Source organism: Puma concolor, chromosome B1 (genome assembly GCF_028749965.1).
Source record: "Puma concolor isolate L17-30 chromosome B1, mPumCon1.1.hap2, whole genome shotgun sequence".
NCBI lineage: Eukaryota > Metazoa > Chordata > Mammalia > Carnivora > Felidae > Puma > Puma concolor.
Window position 1 is genome coordinate 121,654,343 of NC_141670.1, and position 27,820 is coordinate 121,682,162.

The following is a 27,820-nucleotide window of genomic DNA, read 5'->3' on the forward strand; positions in this document are numbered from 1 at the left end:
AGGTGAAAAATATATATCCTTAATATATGAAGGTAAGTGAATTCCCATTTGGCGATATCATAAAATGTCTGACTTTTTAAATCCTTTTTTATTTCTCAACATAATTTAAAACTGCCTGTTGTGTTTCCCAGTGAAGAATTAAGTTAAAATATAAGGACCTCTCATTTTATTCCATGTGTGAGATATAAAAATATGCTAAATCAGTGTTAGATGCATCATTTTGTTTCAAGCTGTTAGTTAATCTGATATGATCTTATGTTTTATCTTCTAGCATAAACCTATGTGTGGATGGGAAAATGTTACTGTTGTTAAAAAAATAAAGTTTAAAGTGTCTGCCTAGGAAAATAATTACCAAGACTAGCAAGTGGTTAGTTACCAGCTGGAACAAGGCATGTGCAAGTTAAATGCAGTTTATGTGTAAAATTTCCCTTCAAAGGCTCAATCTTCACTTAAGAGTGAAGTTCTGTGGACCTCAGATTCCAATTCTGTAGGCTTCAAGATACTGACTATCTTGACATAGATTTCAAAGACAGATATTCTGCAATAAAAGATGGCAATATTTTGCATTCTTGTTCAATACATAGTTTATTTCCTTTAACACTAGAGTTAACGTTCAGAGAAACCTTTGATTGGCGCTGTTAATGCAGCAGAGGAGCATTTCCATGCGTAACTGAAACATGAAAAGGGCTGTTTTCAGCAAAAAATGAAGACAGCAGGATTTCTGGAGTAGCAAGGAATGACATAAGATAGCTATTATGTAGTTAATGATTCTGAGTAATATGCAACACTGTATCTTAGCTTTGGTTCAAAGAATGGAGTTGGTAGAAATCTGGAATAGAGGGCAATACACTTATAATATGAATATGGTCAAAAGCTACCTGGCATGGTGTCTAAAATGCCATTGCCAACACAACTGAAAATATTCTGACCCAATGCCTTTATTTTATTTGCAATAAATAACTTGCAATTACACTCTGGTGTCCAGGACTAAAAAGCTTCTATTCACAATTCTGGTGTTTGAATTTCATTCTTCTGTATATAAAAAAATGATGACCCAAAAAATGGCATTAGGACACAAAATAAAATAAAGAAAAACAGAATTCAAAAAAGATAAACTGATTAAACTCTAAGGAGATAAAGTTTAAAGAGAGGTTGGATATATATCATGAAGTGAGAACACCTTGAAACGTTAGTGTATGCAGCCTTGGAAATAATTCGAGCTACTTTGTTAAATCATCTAAGCCAGAGAAGCTTACTGGGACAAACTAAAACCCTGTGTAGAGCACCACATACCTGAACTCACATTTATAATTCAGACTTTTTGAGTAATATACTTTTCAAATAATCCATCATTTTAATTGCAATTCTGAAGTTATAATGAACTATTAGTTTCTTAGAGACAGAAAAAAAGCAGATATTCAATCCTTGAATCTAAAAGTTGGCAGCTAATAATTTCTCAAACCTTAATACATTCTAGAAGTACAAAAACAGTTCTACCAGCCTTTGTCCTAAATATACAAAGTGATCATTATGCATTTACTGTTAGAATTGATTAATTATTGTCTAAATTAGTGAACAATCAATGTATGTGTTTTAAACCATACTGCAAATTTTAAAATATATTTGACATAATATTTGATGATGAGCAAGTTGCTGCTGCTCTAAGGCCCTTTGACTTTATTTTGCTGGTAATGTAGACCCCATAATCGAGCGTGTGTTTCAGAAAAAGACGAAAGAGGACGCCAGCAGACGACTGTAAAAAGAAAGATGATGCTATAGGTCAATGGGGATGGAGAATGGGAAAGCAGAGACATTTAAGGTACAGAAATTAGTTGAATGTGGGAGAGAGGATTCTGGGATAGCACTGGGGTGATGAGGGAGTAGGAATGCCTTTAAAATATAGAATGCCTTTAAAATATGAATAGGGCTATTTTTTTTTTATGAGGGGGCACAAGAAATAATGATTTTAGCAAATCTGAATGTGGGACACTGATAAACGACATGAAGACTAGGTGAAAAGTGCAGACCAGAACAGTGATTCAAGGAGTCCATGAGGTCAAAACAATTCTCATGATAATACTAAGATGCAATTTACCTACAATGGCGCAAAAGTAATGGACAGTAAAACAACTGTCACTTCGACAGTACTTTCTAGAAGTACTGTATAATCCAAGACATTAATAATAAGGGCAGTCGCACCAAATTGTGGTATTAACCGCTATGCACTTGTGGTTAAAATACATGTTGATTTTGTATAAAAAGAAAAACCAGTAAGATACAACTACACAACCATGAGCATGACTGAAATTGAAAAGACTGACCAAGAGTTGGCAAGGGTGTTGAGCAACTGGAACTCTTACCATGCTGGTGAGAATGTAAAATGGTGCAGCTACTTTGGAAAACAGTTTTATAGTTTGTGCTGCAATGACTAGTAACATTGAGCATCTTTCATTGAGCAAGTGTTTTCTTGCAATCTGGGTATCTTTCTTTAAAGTACCCTTTGCCCGGATTTTTCACTGGATGTTTACTTTTTTATTATTGTGTTTTCAGAGTTCTCTACATATTCTAGATCCAAGCCCTTTAAGATTGAATTTTCTACTTATACTTAAATTTTTCCTGCTTCTCTACATACTGGATAATTTTTGATCTGCTGGTGGGTATTATGAACTTTATCTGCTTGCGTGCTATATTCCTACAGATATTCCTGAGCTTTGCTCTGGGATGCAGTTATGTTACTGGAAACCAGTTTCAGATTTTTAAGGCTTGCTTTTACATTTGTTATGAGTGGCCAGAATAGCCTTTCATCTATGGCTAATTTTGCCTCCACTACCGAGGCAATACTTTTCTAAGTTATCCTCCTCAGTGTTTCTTGGATTATACGGTTTTTCCACTCTTGCTGGTGGCCACAAAACTATTTCCAGCTCTGAGTGAGCTCCTGAGATGTTCCTCTGTGCCCTCGGGATGTTTCTTCGGTAGGTCTTGAGTGGCTTCCTGGCAGGCATGTACTGATGAGCATTCAGCTGAGGATTCAAGGCGAATCGTCTGCACCTCTCCAAAGTTTCCTCTCTGTGCAGCGTTCACTGCTCCAGAACTCCGCATGCTAACTTGAGATGCCCCCATCTCTCCCCCCTCCATCTCTGAACACTGGGATGCCATGACTCCACCTTGGTTACCCCTTCCTGTGTTTTGGCCTAGAATTTCTCTCCAGGTAGTAAGCAGGGGCAATTACAGGACTCACCTTACTGCTTCCTCGCTCTGAGATAATATCCCTGAACTGTCTGGTGGCCAATATCTGCAAACAGTTATTTCATATATGTTCTCCATTTTGTTTATCTGTATTGAATCCTAATTACTTTATTTGACAATAAGGAACAGTCCAGTACATGTCTTTTTAATATTCCATGTGGCAAAATGCGTATTGCACTTCTGCTACGTATTAAAGTTCACTAGTTATTAAAAAAAAACAACAAAAAAAAAAACAGCACCTGAGCAATTCTTTAAAAAAGTCATTAGGCTCCTAAAAAAGTCATTAGGCTCCCCCTCACTTAATCCTGCCAACAGGAAACAAATTTTGTACTAGAAAGAACAACTAATAGGCAAACAATGGCTATTCAAATTTGAATACCAGCAGATATCTTGAAATTTTCAAGGAAAATTGACAATATTTGCTGGCAATGGGAAAATTTATTCTTTAAGCAAAAAAACAGAACTTTGGAAATCGTATATGCATACCATAAGCTTGACAACCCCGGTACTTAATACTTTTCTGATTAGAAATCAATGGTGATATTAACAAACCTGATTTTATAGTGATATTTATCAATACTTAAAATATTTGCATTTCATTAAGCCAATATTTTCCCCAATGCCCAGTAGGAGGTGATACAATTCATGTGTGGGTAAGGGTCATTTGAAGTGCAAGACAGGCCAAAGATCTGTAATTTAATGGAGTAAAAAAAGTTCACGGATAGGATTTTTAGATTCCCACTGCAAGTAAGCTTTAAGAAGCTATCACTTACGAAGTTTGAGTGTAGTATTACAAAAGAATACTGCTCTCTTTTCTAACTATGTATTAGGGTGAGGAAAGGGTTTATTTACATAAAACATGTTGCCAAAGCCAGTATGAGAATTTGACTTCTATTAAACCAGATATTAAAGAGTTTCACAGAAATGTAAAGCAATGCCAGTTTTCTCACTAATTGATTTTTGTTTTTGAAAAACAGCCCTTTTACACAGAAATATGTTATTTATGTTAACATGTATTGAGTTATTATTTTTAAATGAATTGATTTTTAAAGTTCTATATTTTAATTTCTGACATAATAAAAATCCATAGATTTAACTGACATAAAAAAGCTCGTTGAGGTTCTCAAAAATTTTTAAGAATATAAAGTTGTTTTGAGAACAAAAAGTTTAAGAATTGCTAGCCTAAGATTACAGATATGAAAACATTCAGTTTAAAGAAAATCTTTTAAACCACATTTAGGAAACACTACTTGGAATAAAAGGGCCAAGGACAGAAATCTGAGAGAGGTATTCACCTTTTTACAGTCAATCAACCTCTATACATCTAATCTGTCCTTGGGACTTGTTTATTTTATCCTAGAAACATCTTTCCAATTTGTTCTCTAGAATCCTGTTAATTCCTTAATTCAGGCTCTCAATCGTTTCTCTTCAGTATCACTGCAGTATCCGCCTTGTCCACTCATTATAGCCATTATCTGTCAGAGAAACCCTTCTCAAACTATTGTCTACTTATATTTTATCATTTAAGGCAGGTCTGAAACTGGTGCCTTTAAGTTAAAATTCAAACTCCATAAAACTATGAAAAAAATCCCTTCAGATTGCATCTAGCTCAGGCTAGCTCTCCAGTCTCTTTATACAAGAACACCTAGGGGCGCCTGGGTGGCTCATTTGGTTAAGCGTGTGACTTCAGATCAGGTCATAAGCTCGCAGTTCCTGAGTTCAAGCCCTGCAACGGGCTCTATGCTGAGAGCTCAGAGCCTGAAGCCTGCTTCAGATTCTGTGTCTCCCTCTCCCGCTCACTCTCTGTCTCTGTCTCTGTCTCTCTCTCTCTCAAAAATAAGCAAACATTAAAAAAAAAATTTAAAAAAGAATGCCTACACATGAATTATTGTCATTTAAAGCTGCACAGTTTTCTCAGCGAAACAGATTTGCCTTAGCATCAGAGTATTTGTCCATGTTGTCACATAAACCCAGAATGAAAGAGTTTAAATAAATAAAAGCAAGTAATTAAGCCTTCCTTGAGTCATTTTTTATTACTTTGTATTTATGAGTAATAGATATTTCTATAAATAGGTGACCAGACAATTGTTTACCAGATTAGAAAGAAAACCACTGAGTATCACTGATACTCAGTGGTTATCAATTGATACTCAATGGTTTTCTTTCTAATCTGGTAAACAATTGTGCAAGAGCAGAACTGACCAGAAATAATCTGAATCGGATTTTTACATAGCTGAAAAATAATCACCCAAGTAAGATTTACACTGTCTGATCATTGCAATTGACTGGAGATTTAAAGAAAGTTATAATGGACTGAAGTAATGAACTTCATTGTTACTATTCATGTAACCTAGTCTAAGAGTTTATGAATTCATCTACAACATTCTTTTTTAACTATACTCTCCTTTCATCATACATCCTCTCATGCCCCAACCCCCTCATAACTCACTAAATTGGAGGAGAGTGCATTAGGACGAAGAACACGCAGGGCACCTAAGTGGCTCAGTCAGTTGAGCGTCCGACTTTGGTTTAGGTCATAATCTCGCAGTTGGTGAGTCTGAGCCTCACATTGGGCTTGCTGCTGTCAGCCTATCATCGCAGAGCCCACTTCAGATCCTCTGTCCCCCTCTCTCTGTCCCTGCCCTGCTTGCGCTCTCTCAAAAATAAATATTAAATAAATAAATTGGTAGAAAGAACAACTCAATAAAGCCAAAGGTAGGTTTTATGCCACATTTCCCTAAACACATCTGACCAAAGGTCAGCACACAGAAAATACATAGTTACTGGACATCTTTTCTACTATAAAACACCGTGGTTTCTCACACAGTAAGGTCCCCCAAAGGTATCCCCAGGGTAGAAATTTGCAAAAGAACCATAATACAAATGTTTCCGCTTAATTAATGTACCATACCACACTTCTTTCCAATTTGCTATTATTGTAAATCAGTAAGTTTTCTTCCACTCTAAAGTCCACTATGGAAAAACCAGTATCTTCTTTGATTTGAGTCTATATTCAACTTCCTATTGCAGTGTCATGAATGCCCACAAAACATGAAAATTAATTAAATCACATCTTTCCTACAATGAAATTATATCTTTTATGACTAACAGATGATGGGAAAAGCAGAAAATAGTCAATGTTTATAAAATATTTTTCTCTCCAGTTAAAGAACCATAATTGGCTTATTTTGAAGTATTGATTAAATCTCAATTATTTCTAAGAAATCCCTTCCTTATATATGTTTAAGTATAACTTCCTATTTCATTGGAAGTTTTTAAAAGAATTTTTATTTCTGGCATTTTAGATACCCTTAAAAACATTTTCCCTCTCAAACTGGAATGTCTACAAATTTTACGCTAACAATCTACTGAGGCTTTATGGATTTTTAATTCGTGAGTGGACTATGACAATGAAAATAAAACATCTAGAGGTAAAACAGAGAAAAGGCCATTTTGGCTACTTGGTTCAAAGTCTCCTGGAGGCCACTTCTCAAGATGCATGTCAGAAATGTTATATTAGCTGAAATTTCTAATTGTTCACAGTCCTTGTTATACTCGTAAGTGATAACAATTCTTGTTTCAAAATATAGTAAGTATTTCTAGTAAGCTGTTTACAGAAATGTAACAAACTAGAAATTCACAAGTACCCATCTCTATACATCAAACCTAAAACACCCCAAAATAATATTAATAACAACAATAATCTTTCATTCATGAATGACTGAAGGTAAAGTAAGAAAATATCTCAGGGGCCAAATAGTAAAGAGATAAAAATTCATGGTGCTAAAGAAATACATTGGAACCCATGTTTGCTCTGAGTTTTTCTGCTGATCCCTAGTACTGCTGGGTTTTAAGGAGCTCCATACTCACTGAAGGGGACAAAAAGTCAGGGCATGAACAGAGTGAGAGATCAGACCAGAAATCTCTTTATAAACTGGGGCACGAAAACCTGCAAAAGGAAATTTTCTTTCTCAGCCTTGGCTCAGGGCGGAATTAAAATGCAGAAAGACTGCTTCTTAAGATTTCCAAAGCTATAAGCATTCACATAGGTTTAGGATCTGGATACATTCTACCCAAAAAACTGCCAAAAAACCTGCAAGCCAAAAATTTGGTTTAAAGTGGTCCCAGGTGGAAATTCAAGTTCCTGGCAGAAAGAGACCTAAATCCTTTCTTTAGCAAAATACATTAAAATCAGGCCTCAAAGGATTTCCATAGATAAAGTTCCATGTTACATCAATTACAATGAAAAAAAAAATTACTTAAATGGTATTAGAGAACCAGGCCAGCAATCCACATATTACTATTTCCAGGAAAAGAATATAAATAAGTGTTAATATAGTGGAAGAAATAAAAAAAGAAAATGAGGCTGTGGTGAAACCAAAGATTATTAGGATGGACTAGGCTTTGATAAAACACCCAAATGGAACTCTTAGGGATAAAATATGTAATGGCATGTAATAACTGAATTTAGAAAATTATGAGAAATTTCAAAGGCAGATGAGAAACGGCTGAGATATCTGATATCCAAAAGACAAATCTGAAGAAACTAAGTAAAATGAAGCAAGATGGACAGAGGGAAGACAGATGTGGCTGGGTGGTTAAGAGACACAGCACGAGAAAGCTGCACATGTGCTTCATTAGGGTCCCAGGAGACAATGAAAGAATGGAGACAGGAACGATCTTAAAAACTCTTAACGGCTGAACATTTTCCAGATTATGGAAAGACATGGAATTTCAGATTTAAGAAGCTCAATTACATACAGGATAAATACAATTATTAAATATCTAGGACACATCATTATAAACTAAGAAACTCAGATACAATGAGAAGATGTTAATAGCTGTTAATGAAAAAAAATAGACTGCCTACAGAAGAATGAAGAATGGATATGATATAACCAACTTCTCAACAACAACACAGATGTGAGAAGAGAAGAATGTTTTTAAGAACTGAGAAAAAACAACTCTTATATCCACTGAGGCTATCTTCAATTATGATGCAAATAATGATATTTTGCACAAAATGAAATCAAGATTTATTTATTTATTACCAAAAGAGCTCGCCAAAGAAAATCTTTAAAGATATACTTCCTGAGGGAAAAAAATGATCCCAGGAAGAGAGTTTGAGATGCAAGAAACAACAGTATTCAAAGAGAACTGTAAATATGTGGCTTAAGTTAAACAGCATTGATTCTATAAATATAAAATGTGGAAAAAACTAAGAATAATTATCCTGTAAAGGTGAAAAAGAGATGATTAAAGCATTACTAAAGGCCTTTTAATTTTTCAGTACGAAGGAAATATAACAATTAAAGACAATAGTTAATAATTAAAGATAATTATTAATAAAATTTTAAATCTAGTTTAAGTATACATCTTAAAATTTCTAAGATATCACTGAAAGACTAAAGTAGCACGCCAATGGAATGGGAAAGGACTCAAGCTAAAAGAAGACAAAAAAAAAGATTAAGGAAAAGAGAAACATTAAAAGCTGGAACAAATAAAAAACAATAAATGACAGAATTAAATTCACATACATCAGGTATCATAATATATATAAATTAAATTATACATTAAAAGATTAAGAAGCTAAGACTGAATTTAAAAAATCCAGCTATGTACTATTTATAAAATATACACCTAATCTATAAAGACAGAGCAAAGATATAAAGACAGCTCAAAATAAAAGAATGTAAAAAGACATACTGTACAAATAACAAGCTTAAGCCAATGGCCAGAAATTACCTTGCATACCAAATACAGAGATAAGTGTTCTTTTCAAGCACATGTGGCATATTTTAAAAATCAGTCAAAAAGTAGGCCATAAATAGAACTTCATAAATTTCAAACTACCTGACTAATATAGACTGCATTCTCTGACCATACAACAAAATTTAGAAATCAATACCAAAAAGATAAATTAAAGCCTATACTTTCTGAAGAAGAAATCAAAATAGAATTAGAAAATAGGTAGAACTGAATAATACTGGAAAGAGTTGTAAGAACCTGTTGGAGAAATTATAGCCTGAAATGTTTATTGTAAAAAGGAAAAGCAGAAAGGTTCCATGCCCATGAGCTAAGCATTTATAAAATTCAAAAAAAAGCAGAAGAAAATAAATATCAAATGGAATACGAAAATAACAAAAATAGAAAAATATACAATAGAAAAATAATTTAATGTAAAGGTTGTCTTTTGAAAGGACAAAAGACACTGAAAAACTGACAAGCTCCATTGATATTTAAAAAATAAGACAAGGGGCGCCTGGGTGGCCCAGTCGGTTAAGCGTCCGACTTCAGCCAGGTCAGGATCTCGCGGTCCGGGAGTTCCAGCCCCGCGTCAGGCTCTGGGCTGATGGCTCGGAGCCTGGAGCCTGTTTCCGATTCTGTGTCTCCCTCTCTCTCTGCCCCTCCCCCGTTCATGCTCTGTCTCTCTCTGTCCCAAAAATAAATAAAAAACGTTGAAAAAAATTTTTTTTAAAATAAGACAAATGATGGGGCGCCTGGGTGGCGCAGTCGGTTAAGCGTCCGACTTCAGCCAGGTCACGATCTCGCAGTCCGGGAGTTCGAGCCCCGCGTCGGGCTCTGGGCTGATGGCTCAGAGCCTGGAGCCTGTTTCCGATTCTGTGTCTCCCTCTCTCTCTGCCCCTCCCCCGTTCATGCTCTGTCTCTCTCTGTCCCAAAAATAAATAAACGTTGAAAAAAAAAATTTAAAATAAGACAAATGATCTTAAAAATTAAAAAAACATGCAATTTCCTATAGAGTAGATATAAAAAATAAAGGAATGGTATAAGCAATTTTAAACAGAGAAATGTGAAAACAAATGAAATCAGCAAATTCCTAGAGAAATAAAACAACAAAAGTGACTCAAATAGAAAACCTGAGTGGATCCAAAACTCTTAAATATATTCAGCTGAAACATTCAAAGAACAGGTAATTCACAATGGAAAACATAATTTGGAGGCCAGCCTTATACTACATACAGAATTAATTCCAGATGGATGTTAGACTTTAACGAGAAAGTCAAAAGGTTCAAATTTTTAGAAGATATTTCTATGACCTAAGAGAAGCAAAGACTTCTTAGACAGGATATAATAAATAGTAAGCTAAAAAAAATATTGACACACTTAACTATATTAAGAGCATGTTTATCACAACTGTTAAAAACTAAGTTAAAAATTGAAGCCCCGAACTCAAACTTTGAGAAGATATATGTAAAATATATAACAAATATGTCTTAAAGTATCATATAAAGCATTTTTACAAAGAAAAAAAAAGGTGGGTAAAAAGACACAAGGAAGCCCCTCATAAAACAAAATTGGACACTGATTATATGAAAAACATAAATATGTAAATATAAGAAAAAATGTCCGTTAATAATCAAGAAAGTATAAATTAAATATATAATAAAATATACTTTCACACTCACTATATTGCAAAAATAAAAATTCAGGAAGTACCAAGTATTGGAAAGAATGGAAGCCCTGGGAGCTCTTATATTTCTATCAAGTAAACTGGTACAATAGTCCTGGAAAGACAATTTACATTAACTATTATATGCACAGATCCTGTGACCCAGCAATTCTCTTCCCAGACAGAGGTCCCCAAACTAACACAGTGCACCAGGATTGCAACTGCATCAATTAAAGACAAAACCAAAAAGCTCTGTAGTTACAATTTTTTTTAAGTTTATTTATTTTGAGAGACAGAGCGTGCACATGGGGACAGAGAGAAAGAGAATCCCAAGCAGGCTCTGAATTGTCAGCACAGAGCCCGATGAGGGGCTTGATCTCACAGACCTGTGAAACCACGACCTGAACCGAAATCAAGAGTTGGATGCTTAACCGACTAAAGCACTCAGGTGCCCCAACTAGTTAGCATTTACATGAATAGTAAGGCTGATAGATAAAATGGGGTGCATTCTAATTATGGGGCAATGGAAATAACTGAACTGTATATACATCAACATGGATAGGTCTCAAAAACATAATATTGAGTCAGAAAAGAGTTAATACAATATGTTTTCATTAATATAAAGTAAAAACCCAAAACGATACAGATAATATACTTCACAGATAAATACACATGCGGTAAAATTATAAACTAACCAAAACAAAAACTATAAAAGGAAAGTACAGAATGGTGGTTATCTAAGAAAATGGGGAAAGAGAAAAGATGATAGGGGAGGAGTCTCCAGAGAGTTCAAGGGAGTTGGTAACATTCTATATCTTCAGATGAAGGGGAGCCTGCAGGTGTGTGATTTTTAAATTTCTCTATAAAATGCTTATACATACGTACTCTGCTATGTATGCACATTAGAGTACAAGAAAAGAATTTCAAAAGTAATTTTTTCATACCAGTAAAAATGATCAGGAGTCGTGATTCAAAGCAAACATTAATTTCTAGAGTAATGAGGTAAATCATAATTGTGTACACATTTATAAAATCAACATAAATGAGTTCCTTTTCTAAAAGAAAATTTGGAAACTTTCAAACAACAAAGGAGAGATACCGATTTAAAACGCACAATGCCACTATTTCTAACTCTTTAAGCAGTGCCTTGTTATCCATCAACCGAGATTATATTCATGAGAAAATTGGTCCAGATCAGTGGTTCTTAAAGTTCAGGGTGCACCAGCCACAGAAGAACTCATTTGATGTTTATTCCCAAAACCTCTGCTCTCTGTTTTCACAACACACTCCCAGAGCTGTAATTCATTCAGTAGGACTAGCATTGTGCCAGGTATTAGAAATTTTGGCAAGCCCCCTTCCCACTCCTTGAATAGTCTGATTGAGATGCCTACAGACTCACACAGGGAATAATGATTTGTGTTCATTCTTCTTGCTATTATATAAAGTTGGAACAGTGTAGGAAGGCTTCCTATACTTACTTCGTGTAACAATACAGGAAGACTTCCATTACTTCATAAAACCAGCAAATTTAATTTACCATTCATGAGTCCCCTTTACTCTTAAAAAATATTTCAACTTTGAAAATTACAAACATTTAATAAACTAAGAGTAGGGGCGCGTGGGTGGCTCAGTCGGTTAAGCGACCGACTTCGGCTCAGGTCATGATCTCACGGTCCGTGAGTTCAAGCCCCGCGTCAGGCTCTGTGCTGACAGCTCAGTGCCTGGAGCCTGCTTCAGATTCTGTGTGTCCCTCTCTCTCTGACCCTCCCCCATTCATGCTCTGTCTCTCTCTGTCTCAAAAATAAATAAAACATTAAAAAAAAAAAACTAAGAGTAGTTTTATTTCATTCACTTTATTAGAGAAAGCCCAAACCCATCAAATTATAAAAACGAACAACTAGAACCACCAGAAAACGGGATTTCTATTTGTTTTTAACATGTATATACTTTCCTTCATATTTACCACATCTAGCTAGTGAGAAAAACAAACCCAATTATCTAAATGGAAGTTACCAGAAAGAGAAATGTCACATCTCTCCATTCTTCTCCTTCCCACTCCATGCTGGTGTTTTTTTTTCTGAGCTTGGTCTCAGGCTTCACCTGCTGATCATCCTGGGCCCTCTAAAGGAGTAGGTGCAAATCCTGAGGTACATGAAGCTGTTCTTTGTTATTAGCCTTGGTGACTTAAATCAGTGCTCCTCTGCCTAGTTCAACCTACTTCCTCAATTTCCACTTGTTTTCTGTTTCCTGAACTTTAACCCCTCCTAGATCGTTTACTGTTTACCTGGTATCTGACCCACTTCTTTCCTTGCCATTCTTTTTAACCTTGGGTTTTCCATTCACTACTCTGATCTCTGCTTCTTGCCCAATCATGAACACCTTGCCCTTTATGTATCATCCTAGAGCACTCCTGTCTGTCCCAACCTCCTTCTCTCCCCCACTCTCCGCCTCCCTTCCCTCTCCTCCTTCTCCCACATGTCGCCTCTACCCTTCCTCCCATCTTTCTTCCCTCCCTCTTATTTTATATATAGAAAAAAAAGTAATAAAATCAGCTTACATTTATTGAGCACTGATTCTTTGGCAGAGACTCTTTAAAGCTCTTTTTGTGTATTAAACAATTTAATCCACATAATAATATCAGATGAAAGTATTATCACTTAACTCAGCTCTCTGTTACACCTATTATTCTGGGCTCAGAGGCAGGGAGTAGGATTTCTGTGTGAAATATATTTATTTAAAATTTGTTTAACAGAAAAAAAATAAATTTCTCTTTTGAACATTAGCTTATACAGGACATTTTGGGGAGAAACTCACTGTAAGTTGATGATTCCTAATCATCACCTAATGTTTTTGAACCACGCAATTTTTCTAAGAAGGAAACACAATATACAACAAACCAGAGTATAAGACACAAGGCATGGTACTTGACATAAGGGATAAAGTAAAGGGAAAAATAAGACTAATAAACAATACAGAGTGAACATGACTTCTCATGCCTCATGCCAGATGATTCTTCCTTTCCCACAGTTAAGAATGGCAGGAGAATGCTGTATCATTACATATGACATAGACATTTAGAGTCTCCGTGGATGCCAACCACAGGATAATTAGGTCTAAATTCACAGTCCATGCACTGAACTATGTCTTCCAAAAAGCATCGCTTCTCAACGTTTATTTATTTTTGGGACAGAGAGAGACAGAGCATGAACGGGGGAGGGGCAGAGAGAGAGGGAGACACAGAATCAGAAACAGGCTCCAGGCTCTGAGCCATCAGCCCAGAGCCCGACGCGGGGCTCGAACTCACGGACCGCAAGATCGTGACCTGGCTGAAGTCGGACGCTTAACCGACTGCGCCACCCAGGCGCCCCAAAGCATCGCTTCTCAAAGCTGCACAAGTGTCCGCACATAGAACAAGAATGTGCTTACTCCGCTTTTTGTTCATCTCTTAGAACTATAGATACGCATAGTAAATAACTCAGGGTAATTAACCAATGATCATACACACATACACATACACAGATATGCGTCTGTGTAAACAGACGCATACGTCTATACGTGTGTGTGTATATCTGTACATATATGTACGTATATATCTGTGTGTGTATATATGCCGATTGACATCTGCCATATTACCCCTACTTAAATGTGTTCTTCCTTAAAAAGGAGATATTCTTTTATGTAACCACAACATAATTTCAACATCTGAGAAATGAACATCCTACAACACTACTAATTCACAGTCGATAATCACATTTCATCAATTGTCCCAGTAATTTCCTGTAGAATCATATTTCCTAGTCCAGCATCCAATTCAAAATTATTCATTGTGTGTAGTTTTCATATAACTTTAGATTCCTTTAATTTGGAGAAATAATTCATCTTCTCTATTAATTTCTTGACCTTAGCATTTTTGAAGAGTACAAAAAATTATTCTGTGGAATCTTTTAGTTTGAGTTTGTCTGACATTTTCGTCATGATTAGATTCAGGTTATGTATTCTTGGCAAGAATACTGCAGTAAACCTTTTCATAATTATCAAAGAGAAAAGCCCAACTGTACCAATAAACAGTTATAAACCTGCACTTAAAAAGCAAAATTTGTACTCTTCTGTTGTTGTTGTTGTTGTTGTTTTTGTTGTTTTTGCTGTTTAGAAAGCTGAAATGTTTTAAAAACAAAGTTACCAGCATTACATTTTTAAACTTGAAGGAGACGAAAAGGAATTGTCAAAAATAATTACGAAGAATTGAGAGTCATAAGTAAACGATAAATTTTTAATAGAATTAGAGATGAGGAAAATATTTTTCAAGCAGAAGGGATCTGAGATGCATTCACTGATAAAGCAGCTTTTCAGTTGACCTTGAAGAACGGCTGGGATTTCAACTGAAAATACGGGGGTGGGGAGGTGAGCCAGATAAAGAAGGCAGCATAAGAACAATGGGAGGGAGGTGGGACTAGGAGGTGATGCATCAACAGGAGGTGATGCAATTACCCTAGTGTACAGCATGTGTCTACACCAACAGTAAGGGCAGAATGGTCTGGATGTCTATGCTGGAGCCACGCCCTCAGAGAGCTGAAAGATCAGCAAAAAAGGATGGACTTCGTGTGAAGGGCCGTGAGACCTCACTGACCAGCAAACCACAGCTCTTACAGCAGGACATGGCTCAAACGGGAGGAAAGAAAAACAAATGCTTCTGCATAGTTTGTTTCTAGTGGGTTGCCCTTGTTCTCATTTTGTTTTTCCAGTAACTCCACTGTTAGCATTGCTATTCTTAGTTTTAGGCTTCTTCTTTAGGTTTAATGAAGCCAGACATCAGAATTCTTGGTTTGGGAATATGATAACAAAATTAAAATGTGAAGGTTCGTCATGAAAGAATTAGCAGGTTTCCCACTGCTATTACGTCTACCATTTGACAATGAAGAAAGTGAGATAAACATGAAATATTGAAATAGGAAATGTTAGGCAGGAAGCTAGGCCTGAGCGACCTAAGGTGGATGGACCTTAGATGTCCCCAACTGAGGACTGCCCAGGGAACACCCCACTGCACCCATCTAGCAGTCCCTTTGCAGTTACAGCATCCCGGCAGAAGAGTTAAGTTCCTTGTGCTTGTTGCACTTGTGCAGAAAGCAGCCCCTGGTCCTTACTCCACCGACCGGGGTCTCTAGAATAGAAATAATGTTGCCGTTGCCTATCCTGTGCAGGCATTTTGAATACATCTTGCAAAAAAGACATGCTTAGTTGGCTAATTATATAATTCAGGCCTGTCACTCCAGTGTTATGACCCTAGGACCCACCCCAAAGAAAAAGTTAGTATAAGCCCATACCCCAGAGTTTCCAGGGTCTTTGTCTCTCTTGATTGGCCTTCTCCCTTAGAATATACTTTAAGAAAACTTTGCTTTACTTTCGTTTCACTGTTCTGTAATTCTTTACCGTGGCAGCAAAAAGAACAGAGGCTTCTTTCCTTTTCCATCTCACTCTCAGTAACAAAACAAGTAGGAAACATACATTTTCATATGTATATGAAAATATGATAAAAATAAAGCTTGGAGAACACTGACTCAACTATCAGAACAAACTGCAGGGCGTGGAAGAGTCCAAAGGCAAAAGATGTCACGATAATAAACAAAGAGCAAGGGAGGAAAGAGACCCAATAAGTGTGCCATGATCACAGAAATTACTAACGATTTTTTAAGGGGAAGATCTATAAATAATAAAGTACATGATGGTACACCAAAACACTTTCTTTTTTAAGAGAGAGAGAGAGAGTAGGGAAGAAGCAGAGACAGAGAGAGAGACAGAGAGAGAGAGTATCCCAAGCAGGCTCTGTGCTGTCAGCACATAGCCCAATGCAGGGCTCCATCTCATGAACCCTGAGATCATGACCTGAGCTAAAATCAAGAGTCGGAATCTTGACTGTCTGAGCCACCCAGGCGACCCTCAAAAATGTTAGTTTTTCTTATGTAAATTTGAGATTACATAATTTATATTCTATATAAACAATGCTATATGAAACCTATATATGTAGAAAGACTAGATGGAGAAAATGAGGCAAAGATCAAAAAATTAAAAAAGAAATAGAAGACCTATAAAGGAAGAAATATGGTCAAAGTGGTTGTATCACACACAAAAATGTAGAAAACACATACTGGTTTGTATTACTTGCAATCTGGGAATTAAGAAGACAGGAAATTTAACTTTCTTAATTCCTAAAAGGAAATAAAATACTCAGATTAACCATAAATCACTGTATCTTTTTTTTTTGTCTTTTTTAATATTAAAAACTTTTCTCTGGAGCCCTGATTAATTATAAAATACCTTTCTTTTTCAATAAGTTTTATAAAATCTCCTCTGGTTTTTCCTTATGTGAATATATTAGAACATTTAGTTATTTCCACGACTTTCTGGCTTTTTTATTATTCTCTTTATCATGTTTCTGAATAGTAAATTTCCTTTTGTCTTTGTATTATTTCTCTACGGGACAGAGAATTGTAGGAAAAGGACAATAAAAATTGAAATCCACACCTTTATCTTATTTCACCTATTTTTTGAAACTAGACTATATGAAAATATGATAAAATAAATCTTTGAGAGCACGGACTCAACTATCGGAACAAACCTCAGGGCCTGAAAGAGTCTAAAGGCAAAAGGTAATCACAACAAAGAACAAAGAGCAATACTCAACACCAACAGCAATATGGAACAAAATAGTTTAGCAGTTAAACTGTGTATGAAAACAAATTTATTACTGCCTAAACCATAGCAGTTATCACCAGTTTTGTCAAAGGACACAACCTCCACATAAAAGTTCTTTTATGCATGGTTTGCAATTGTTTATGGATCTACATTCTGGTTGCATGCTTGTAGTTCAGACAAATTTATCATCTTGGAATGTATTTTCCCACACAACTTTTTGTGTTTTCCATTTGGTAGGTGCATCTAAGTTACTTTAAGAAATCAGAGTCTAAAACTTGAATATGGGGAAACGAGGGCTTCAAAATGAGTGTCTTCAAAACAGTCCTGCGTTGTCCATAAAGTGTAAGCTTTTCCCCTATCAGATATCAATAGAAATATAATTTGAAGATAGAGCAGAACACCATTGACATAGCCACCCAAAGGTACTCACCATAAAATAAAATAAGTAAAATGGCAAAAAGATACTCTTCAATATTTTTACCTACCATTAACATTGTAATTTAAGTGGTCAAAACAACCCGAGTTCTTCCAGGAAATGGAAACAATGGCTGTGCAGAACCACACAAAATTTTTGCCACCAGTTTTTAGCGCTCCTCTGTCTCAGGGCATAAAATCACTTGCACTTTACGTGCATCATTGTCATTGTTTCCATAATTTCCAACTGTAACATTTTCCCTTTACAACCAAAAAAAAAAAAAAAAAAACCCCACCACAATGTACCTGGGGAGTACTAAAAACAGAAGAAAAAAAAAAAAACAGAGATCATAAGAGAGTTGAGGACTGCCAATTTGAAAATTGTCATGCCGAGTCAACATTTCCCCCTTTTTGGTCCTGGAAATCATTCCAAAACATAGAGAATGAAAAACAATTATGCAAATACCCTATTTATTAAAAATGGGAAACAGTGAAATCCTAGACCTCCAGATTAATGGAATGGTTCCCAAATCAGTGGTGACTGAGCGAAAGGGTGTGCAGGAGGAAATAAGGAAAAGAAACCTTGAAGAAATAATCCAGAAGCTGCAGGTTTCAAAAAGAGCTAACGAACACAACCTTCCTTAAGGCCACAGGAGCCATGCCTCTTTATATTGTAGACATCATGCAGCAGTGTCAGGTGGAAGCATCTGTGGAAGCAGTACGATGCCAAAAAAGCAGAGAAAGTGAGGCTAAATGAGGAATTGTACAGAAAAGACAGATTCATAAAAGCAGTCTGTGTCTGTGGAAACAGAGAAGTGAAGTCTTTCATCGTATGTGGGAGAAACAGAACAAAACAAACAACAAGACCACACTGCCTGTCTCCTTTGGCTAGACCAAGTAAAACTCACTCAGTTCGGTGATGCAGAAGTGAAAGTGGACCCCACTGGATCTATATAAAGATACCACAAGAACAAGAGAGAGGGGTCGGGAGTGGGGGAGTGCGGGTGGGTGGGGCAGAAAACCAGTGGCACACAGGGAAGCACACACTAAAAATATGTCACCATAAAAGAAGCTAAAAATTGTGGCCAAATACCTTGCCATGGATTTTTTTTTAATGCACAGCAATGCATAGTAATGCATAGCAAGCACCTTTTTCAAGCAATTATATCAGGCAAAAATGCAAGGTGGCAAGATGAGGTTAGCAGTACAAGAACAAGGGATGAATTATAAGCCTCCAGTCCTCAACCAAATGGCATAATGGAAACAAGTAAAAGCACCATAAAAATGAAGGAGAAATTGGAGGAATACAGGGGAAGAGAGAGTCCTGAAAGCATAAGAAGGTAGCAAAGACTGAAGTGGGAGACACAAACTAAGTAAATATATATTAATAATAAATGAAAAAGAATTAGAGAAAAATTGTAGAGTGCAACACAGATAACGTAAACCCAACATACATATAAAAAGAATCCCCCCAAAAGAAAATAATAATAAAATAGTGCAAATAATATAATAATAGTGCAAAGATTTAAAGATGTAAGTCAAGAGGGGCGCCTGGATGGCTCAGTCGGTTGGGTGTCTGACTTCGGCTCAGGTCATGACCTCATGGTTCGTGGGTTTGAACCCTGCGTCTGGCTCTGTGCTGACAGCTCAGAGCCTGCAGCCTGCTTCAGATTCTGTCTCCGGCACTCTCTGCCCCTCTCCCGCTTGGGCTCAGTCTCTCTGTCTCTAAAATAAATAAACATTAAAAAAAATTTTTTAAAAAGGCATAAGTCAAGACCACTTGAATCTCCATCTTGGGTGAAAGACCAAAACAAAACAAAACAAAACAAAACAAAACAAAACAAAAAACAAAAATAACCATGTCCCTGGGTAAAATAGTTCTGAACAGTCAGCACTAGGATAAAATTCTAGTGAAAATCTCTAGGCTTCAGATATAAATTAATAATTACTTATTCAGTCAGGTAAATAAGAATTCTCTAAACTCTACAATGCTAAAAAAAAAAAAAAAAAAAGATGAGTGACATGGTCCTCAGCCAAACAACACTCCAAGAAACAAACATGCAAGAATTCTGAACATGCAAGAATTCTGAACATGCAAGATTGCAGAAACGTTGCTCCAAGGGCCCTTCCTCAGGAATCTCTGAGGGGTGACTTTCACACAACAAGATGATTTAAAAAATAATAACAAACGAGCCAGCAATGTAAGCTCCTGTTGAAAACAAATCTTCCCCCATGGACAGTGGAACCATCAGATGACTGTAGCTCCGGGTGGCTGGACTGCAACCTTACAGGATAACCCGATCCACAACCTCCCCACTAAGCAGCATCTAGATTCCGTAACTGTAGAAACTGTGACACAATCATCATTTGCTGTTTTAGGTTGCTGAATCTTAGGGTAATTTATTACGCAACAATAGCTAACCATAAAACAAGGCTTAGAAACTACTGATTTGAAGAGGATGGAATGTAGAAAATAGGAAGAGGATTTTTTTTTCTTAATGTTTATTTTGAGAGAGAGAGAGAGAGAGAGAGAGACAGCATAAGCAGGGGGGGAGCAGAGAGAGCAGGAGAGGTAGAAAAGGCCAGTGAGGGGACATCAGTGATTTCATCAAAAGTGACACTGAGGGAGCCATAGATATCGACAGCAAGAAACCACAGCGGGCAGACCACCACAAGTAGGAGTGTGAAGAGAGGACACATTGGTCTTAGTAAGGAGCAGCAGGTGATGTGTCCCAGTGAATGAGGGGAACTCCAAACAACCCGGAAATGTGCCCCAAGAAGGAGAGGCAACACTTAATATTTGATATGATCAATAGAAAATAAGAACCCCACCTCTTCCCTGTGCAAGAGGGAACCAGTGCTACAACACTGGGGACAAAAGGCGAAACACACCTTGAGAAAACCAGGAATGCAGCTGACCCAGCACCGCATCCAGCTCTCACCCAGGCTGGGACAGAAGAGACAGGGGGGAGGGACAAACTTTAACATTAGACAGCTTCACAGTTTTGACTATTACATGGAATAGTAATTAATTATGTAATTAATGTAATTAATTAATGGAGGGGAACCTTGTGTTCTGCTTTTTAACATGTGGCTATGTGATGAAAACTAAATTTTTAATTTAAAACTAATAAAAGAAATAGTATTTCATACCCTAGTAATAGATATCATACAGTTATCAGCACAACAGGAGATCTATAATTCTAAAGTAGACCTTCAAGGCCTGGATGGCTACTTACTGGTAACAGTACTAGGGTAGATATTAACTCAAGCCTCAGCAGTTAAATAAGAAACCAGCTTCTAGAACCAAACTGACATATAGTATAGCATACCATATTTATTCTACCAAGTATGATCGCATACAGGCTACCCTAAGGAATATATTTATAAACCATTTTAGAACAACTGATAAGACTTGATTGGAATATAGCTAAAAAAAAAAAAAAAAAAAAAAAGGTGGGAAGAGACGCCTGGGTGGCTCAGTTGGTGAAGCGTCCGACTTCAGATCAGGTCATGATCTTCCAGTTCATGGGTTCGAGCCCCGCGTCAGGCTCGGTGCTGACAGCTCAGAGCCTGGAGCCTGCTTTGGATTCTGTTTCTCCCTCTCTCTCTCTGCCCCTCTCCGCTCACACTCTGTCTCTCTCTGTCTCTCAAAAAATAAAATGTGAAAAAAATATGGAATGTCGCTAAAAATTAAGAACCTTCATGCATTTGAGGAAAGTGTAACAGACATACAACATAAATAAAGTTAACGTTCATTTTTCTTTTTCTTTTGTATCCTAATATCGGATTTCCATTGGTTCAAAAAAAAACCCTTTAAATTTCTTAATTATAAAAAAATATAAAGATTTGGCGACACTACCTCTGAATATGATACTCTCGATTACAGCGATGTAATCTTCGGGCTCCTGCTCGGTAGACATTTCCCATCTGCCTCTGACGATATTTAATAATTTGTAGAGCTGATCTGAACTCTTCACCCCACACAACAGAGTAACCACACTTTCTGGTGAATGAAGTATCTTTTCAAGAAACTGACATTTCTTTGGAGTTAGGTCTTTAAGGAGGCTATTTGATAAGATCAAAAGTTTACATTTGTAAGAGTTTAAACTCAGCAATTCCAAATCCCAAAAAGAGTAATTCTCCAAGCAATATAACAGGACCGCTTCCCTTTTCACAACATGCAAAAACACTTCCCTCAAGTACAGAGCCCATTCCTCAGCATCTTCTCCATGTATCAGTAGGATGTCTTTTGTATTTTCTGGAAAAAGAGAAAATAATGTATTAATTTTCTTATGTTTGAAATGCTAACAGCAGATTATATTATTAACCTCAAATTTTTGTACGTGCTCTTTAGGGAACATATTACAGGACCAATAATATAATTCCTGTTATCCCCATCATAATCATACAGGATTAAATTAATCCTTTATGTAAACACAGTTCATGCTTTGTGCAAGTCTTCGCTGTACTCATTGTCCCAAAGTGAACCAGGATGCTCAACTGAAATAAAAGAGAAATCTCATGGAGGGATGAAAATAATGTTCTGTAGGATTACAGGGAGCTGGGCTACGAGACACGGCTATGCCAGTAACCACAAAATTTACCTAGATCACAGTATTTAACTCCTTTGAACTACTGTTTCTTCGTCTCCTAAATGAAGGCAAAAAATAAATAAGCCACAAAAACAATCAGATTGTTCTGTGAAGATATGAGGGAATTTACACTCAGGGTTTAAATCTTTTTTTCAGGCAGAGATGAGTGCATAAAGATAAGTGACAGAATTTCCATGCCCAGAATACCAACAAAATAAAAATTTTAAAAAAGAAATAAATTCAATAGCAGAAACCAAATAAGAGGGTACCATATCGCGTGTCATTAAGTTAAATTTCATGCTGGTGAAATAATTAGAAGGTTCTGACGGGACAGCAGTAATCCTAAACCTCTCCCTGATCCTATAATCAATACTGATAAAGAAACTTGAGTCATCACCAAAACCAGCAGGGTGCTTATGAATCTCTTCCCCATCTGGAAACAATTCAAGAGGGTGTCTGCAGAGATAGGAAAGGCCGCTCTACAAGGGCCCTCTACCCGTGGGTAGCAGGGCCCACGGGTGAGTCAGAAAAGCCAGTCAAATCCCACAAGAACCCAAGTACATCCTTGGGCAGAAGAGACGGGCCTTGCAGACACCATTCAACAGGTCTCATTGGAGACTATAACCCAGAACCTCTAGTGAAGGACACTTTGCTTCTCCTCTGCTTTTCTTTCAGGCCATAAAATACTGGAATGTCAATTTTATCACCCCAACTGTAGCTTGGAAGGAAAAATAAAAGTAGCAAAAAAGATAGGGAGGGGAATTTCAAGAACAATTTGCCCACACAATATTAAGCAAACAGTAAGCCTAAACAGAGCTAAGGGAAACACAAGCAAGACGAAAAGATGAGCAATACAAATTTTCAGTTATGGGAAGAGATTATGGCAAATAATATTAACAGTGAAAATATGATCATAAAAATAATAAAAGTAACACAGCCTGCAAAGACTAGTAGATATCATAAACAGGGGGAAAAGCCTTCATAAAAGTTATCTATAGTATAAAAAGACCATAGATTAAATAAGACCATAGTTCAAAGACAAGTTGATTTAACTTTTAAAAAAAAAAGTATCATTTAAAAGTGTATACGAGATAAAGAGACAAGTTGAGAGCCAAAACAGTACTTCTGTTCAGATAATATATAAATTAGAAAAACCATTAACCATAGATAATATTTTAATTTCCAAACTAAAAGAAAAGCTTGATATGTTTGCAGTAAATGCAAAAAAGAGAACAAGGCTAAAACAGCTGGTGAAAATATGATATATCTGGGTAAGAGACAAAAAAGGAAAAGTTTCAATATCAATATAAAGACAATCTAAAAGCTAAAGTAAAAGAGAACAAAAGACACATTAAAAAATGTTAAAACATAATTTAAAAAATCCCTAAAATATAAAGAAAAAGGAACCAGTTCCATGTATCAGCAGGGAATAATCATGTTCTAAGAAAAATTGTTAAGAAAAAAACCTATCTTGATTAAACTGCCCTTAGGTTTAATGATTATTATAAAATGTCTTCACGTATTCAGGAAGGAAGACCAAGTTACCCAGGAGGAGGAAAATATTAAAATGATCATAGATTTCATCAGAGCAATTTCAAGCCAAGAATCATAAGAAAATTCTTGCAAAAATAATTTTTTAGTAATTCATACTACAGAATATGATATTGTACACCGATGAAAATGAACAATGCTACATGCAACATGGATGTATCCAAAGACTTAATATGGAGTGAGAGAAGAAAAAGAGTTTATACTATATGATTGCATTTATATGAAGTTCAAAGACAGAAAAACAAAAAGATCCATGATGATACAGATAGAATATCTGGACATAGGATAAACGAATGAAAACAGGCATGGGGGGGGGCTGCCAGGATTCTGAAAATGTTCTTGTCTTGGTCTGAATGGTTGTCACACAAAGTGTACATATATAAAAACTTATTCATCCATGTACCTTAGATTATGTATGTAAGTTATTCTGCCATAAAAAAAAGGTCAAGTATCAAAAGAAGAAATTTCCATGATGACAGCTGTTCAAGAGGCCTACAGACCAGTTAGGACTTATCACAGGTGAATGGAGCATTTTGGGAGGGAGATCCAGAGGAAATAAAGCAACTGTAAGATTATCTCATATATTTGAAAATTTGAGGAGAAAATACTAAGAATAGGGGTTTGACAGTTCTGATAGAACTTTTCGACAAACAATTCAGGATTGATATATTACAATCTTTTGCACGTAAAATACAAAATTAGGTAAAATTAGTTGCAGCAAAATGAAACAAACAAAATGCCTAAAAATTATAAAAGAAAGTAGAATTATTATACACTATTTGGATATAGTGTAAATGTGTATATAATCATTGTCATGGACAAAGTATCTATGTCCTCCCCCAAATTCATATGTTGAAATTTTAACCCCCAATGTGGTGGTATTTGGAGGTGATGCCTTAGGGGGTGACTAGGTCATGAGGGTGGAGCCCTCATGAATGGGATTAGTGCCCCTGTAAAAGAGGCTCCAGAGATCCCTCACCCCTCCTGCTGCATGGGGACACAGAGAGAAGTCAGCAATCTGCAACCTGGAAGAGGGCTATCACCAGAATTCTATCTGCTGACACCCTGATCTCAGATTTGCAGCCTCCGGAACTGTGAGACATAACATGTTTGTTGCTTAGGCCACCCTGTCTATGGTATCCTACTAGAGCAGCCTAAATGGACTGACAATCATAATAATGTGAAAAATGACTGATGATTTAACTAGAAATTGAGATTTAAATATCAGATAGACTTAAGATTAAAATCCTTGCGCTGCCTGGCTGGCTCAGTCAGTTAGGGGTCTGACTCTTGATCTTGGTTCAGGTCATGACCTCACAGTTCATGGGTTCAAGCCCCACATCAGGCTCTGCACTGACAGTACAGAGCCTGCTTGGCATTCTCTCTCTCTTCCTCTCTCTCTGCCCCTCCCCTGGTTGGGGATGGCTCTCTCTCTATCTCTCAAAAATAAAATAAACATTAAAAAAAAAAAAAGATTGGGGGCACTTGGGTGACTTACTTGGTTAAGCATCCGACTTCAGCTCAGGTCATGATCTCACTGTTCATGAATTCGAGCCCGGTGTTAGACTCTGTGCTGACAGCTCAGAGCCTGGAACCTGCTCAGATTCTGTGTCTCCCTCTCTCTGTCCCTCCCCCACTCGTGCTCTGTCTGTCTGTCTGTCTCTCTCTCTCTCTCTCAAAAATAAATTTAAAAAAACATAAAAACAATTATTAAAAAATATTAAAATCCTTATCTAGCACACAACAGGAAACAAATAGATACTAGTTAGAATTGGTAAATCAAGAAGTAGTATATAGATGTATCTTTTAGAAAGATAGACTGCAATAACAAAAAAGGAAGATGTGAAAGATCTGTGGTTCCTGAGGTTCTGTGGGGAATGGAATTTTGATTGGGGAGGGAGAGAGCAGCCGACCACGGGTTTACATTACAAATGTTTTATCATCGTTCAATATGCAAGTGAAACCAAAATCAGAATTTAAATAACAGAAAAATCCAGGCAACAAATAGAAGAACCAAAGTGAACAAAATGGAAATGTAAAAGTTTAAAAAAAGAGGATATGGTAAGTTGAATACAAGTGCATACAGAACAAAATCAAAATACCAAGGGGACTGTGACTGCACTACAAAATGCATGTGTTAAATATCTTGAAATAAAAGTTATCATGGAATGGGAAAGCTGAGCATTTGGGGAAAAGATAGTACAAAATATTAACTTCATCTTTCATAGTATTTAGTTATTTAATACCTCTTAAATTCAAAATATGAAGCTAAAAAATGATTCCATACACTATTTTTGTATCACCATTTTCCCTAAACAATAATGAATAATTTAGAGAGTATTCCAAGTAAAGATTTTTCTCTGAAAATTAATATGTCCTTCAATTTTACATTAATTTATTTTATTTAAAAATAGCATATAGAATATGATCTCATTTTTAAACAATGACCCCCTGAGCATCTACTTAAAATAATTCTATAAATTGTTAGCAAGTTATTCATGGAAGATAATATCATGGGAGATATATTGCTTTCTTTTTTAAAATCTCTTCCATATTACTTATATTTTTGTAGTAAACTTGTATTATTTCATAAAACAAAATAATCATCCTTAAAAGCCAGTTGTAAGTCATTATCATCAAAACAAAGAGTAAAACACCAAAACTCGTAATCCACAATTATCTTTTTTCCTCAGGATATAAAGGTTGTATTTTCTACAACACTGATGTGCTGATTAATACTACAACAATTTGAGAGCTACTGTATTTTTATTGAATTATCTATGACTTATCTCATGATATAAATATTCTCTCCAAAGACAGATGCTTTCTCTTTCAACTCTGTGAATTCTAAACAATGCCTAGCACAATTTCTTGAATAGATAATCAATAGATTTTTAAATATATTCATGTATACAGAATGAAAAAAGACATCTGGTAGAAAACATATGGGAATCATACCCAAGTTGTATATGAGTCATCAGTATAGTTTGGTCATTCTCTGTATAGTGTCTCACCCCGCCTGGATGTTAAATACTTGCTGGACAAACACAAACATGGTGTCATAATTCAGTATTTTTATGTTTGAGGAACAGTAGAGAAAGAGTTTTCTATTATATATAGCCAGAGTAAGGTACTATATAGTCATAAAATAATGGGAGTAAAGATAAAACTAATGATATAAATTATCAAGAGCTTCAAATAAACTAGGGCTCTATATCTTTTACATATATCATTTTACTTTATTCTCAAAATTACCCTAGTGAGTAGGTACAAATACTATTCTCATTTTACAGATGAGAAAATTGAAGTGGTACTGGGATTAGGATCCCAATGCAGGCAGTCTCACCCTACAGCCTATACTTTTAATTTCTAACATCTAAGGACACAATAACATTATTTAAAAATAGATTCCTTGTAGTGAAATGAGTTAGGTTAGTCAATATTTAGCAGTGTGTGAGTTAATCTCAAGTATGTAAAGTGTGTGAAAGCTTACTAAGACTGGTTTCCTACCGAGGAAAAAGAGGAAATAGAACATGCAACGTACTCCAAGAATATGGTTATTTATGAAGAACTTACAGAACTTTCTTCTTGACTCTAAAACTTACATCAATACAATTACAGAACAAGTTATGAGGATATTTAAAGTACAGAATGAACATTCTCATGTTATGTGATTGGGTATCACACTGTCATAAAAAAAATCAATTCTGGAGACATCTTTCAAAACTTCCCAAGAAAAAATAGACAGGTAGTCTTTCTTAAAACTCTGTGACCATTTTATTTTTAGGTTGAAATTGAGCCTTCCTTTTAAATTTATATTTGACTTACAGTTAGTCAATAACTTCTGTATGATAATTTTCAAGCTTGAATATTAGCATTAAATGCCATTCCTTTCCTTTCTATACATAAAATC

The 27,820-nt window shown here is 36.0% G+C and overlaps 1 protein-coding gene across 1 annotated transcript in view; it reads right to left on the reverse strand.

Moving 5' to 3' along the window:
- The window catches only part of BANK1 (B cell scaffold protein with ankyrin repeats 1), a 313,964-nt gene that overhangs the window by 256,803 nt on the left and 29,341 nt on the right, over positions 1 to 27,820 (reverse strand). Inside the window, exon 2 of the mRNA XM_086704503.1 lies at positions 21,624 to 22,022. Within this exon, the coding sequence (XP_086560629.1) occupies positions 21,624 to 22,022 (399 nt within the window). The remainder of the gene's footprint in view (positions 1 to 21,623; positions 22,023 to 27,820) is intronic.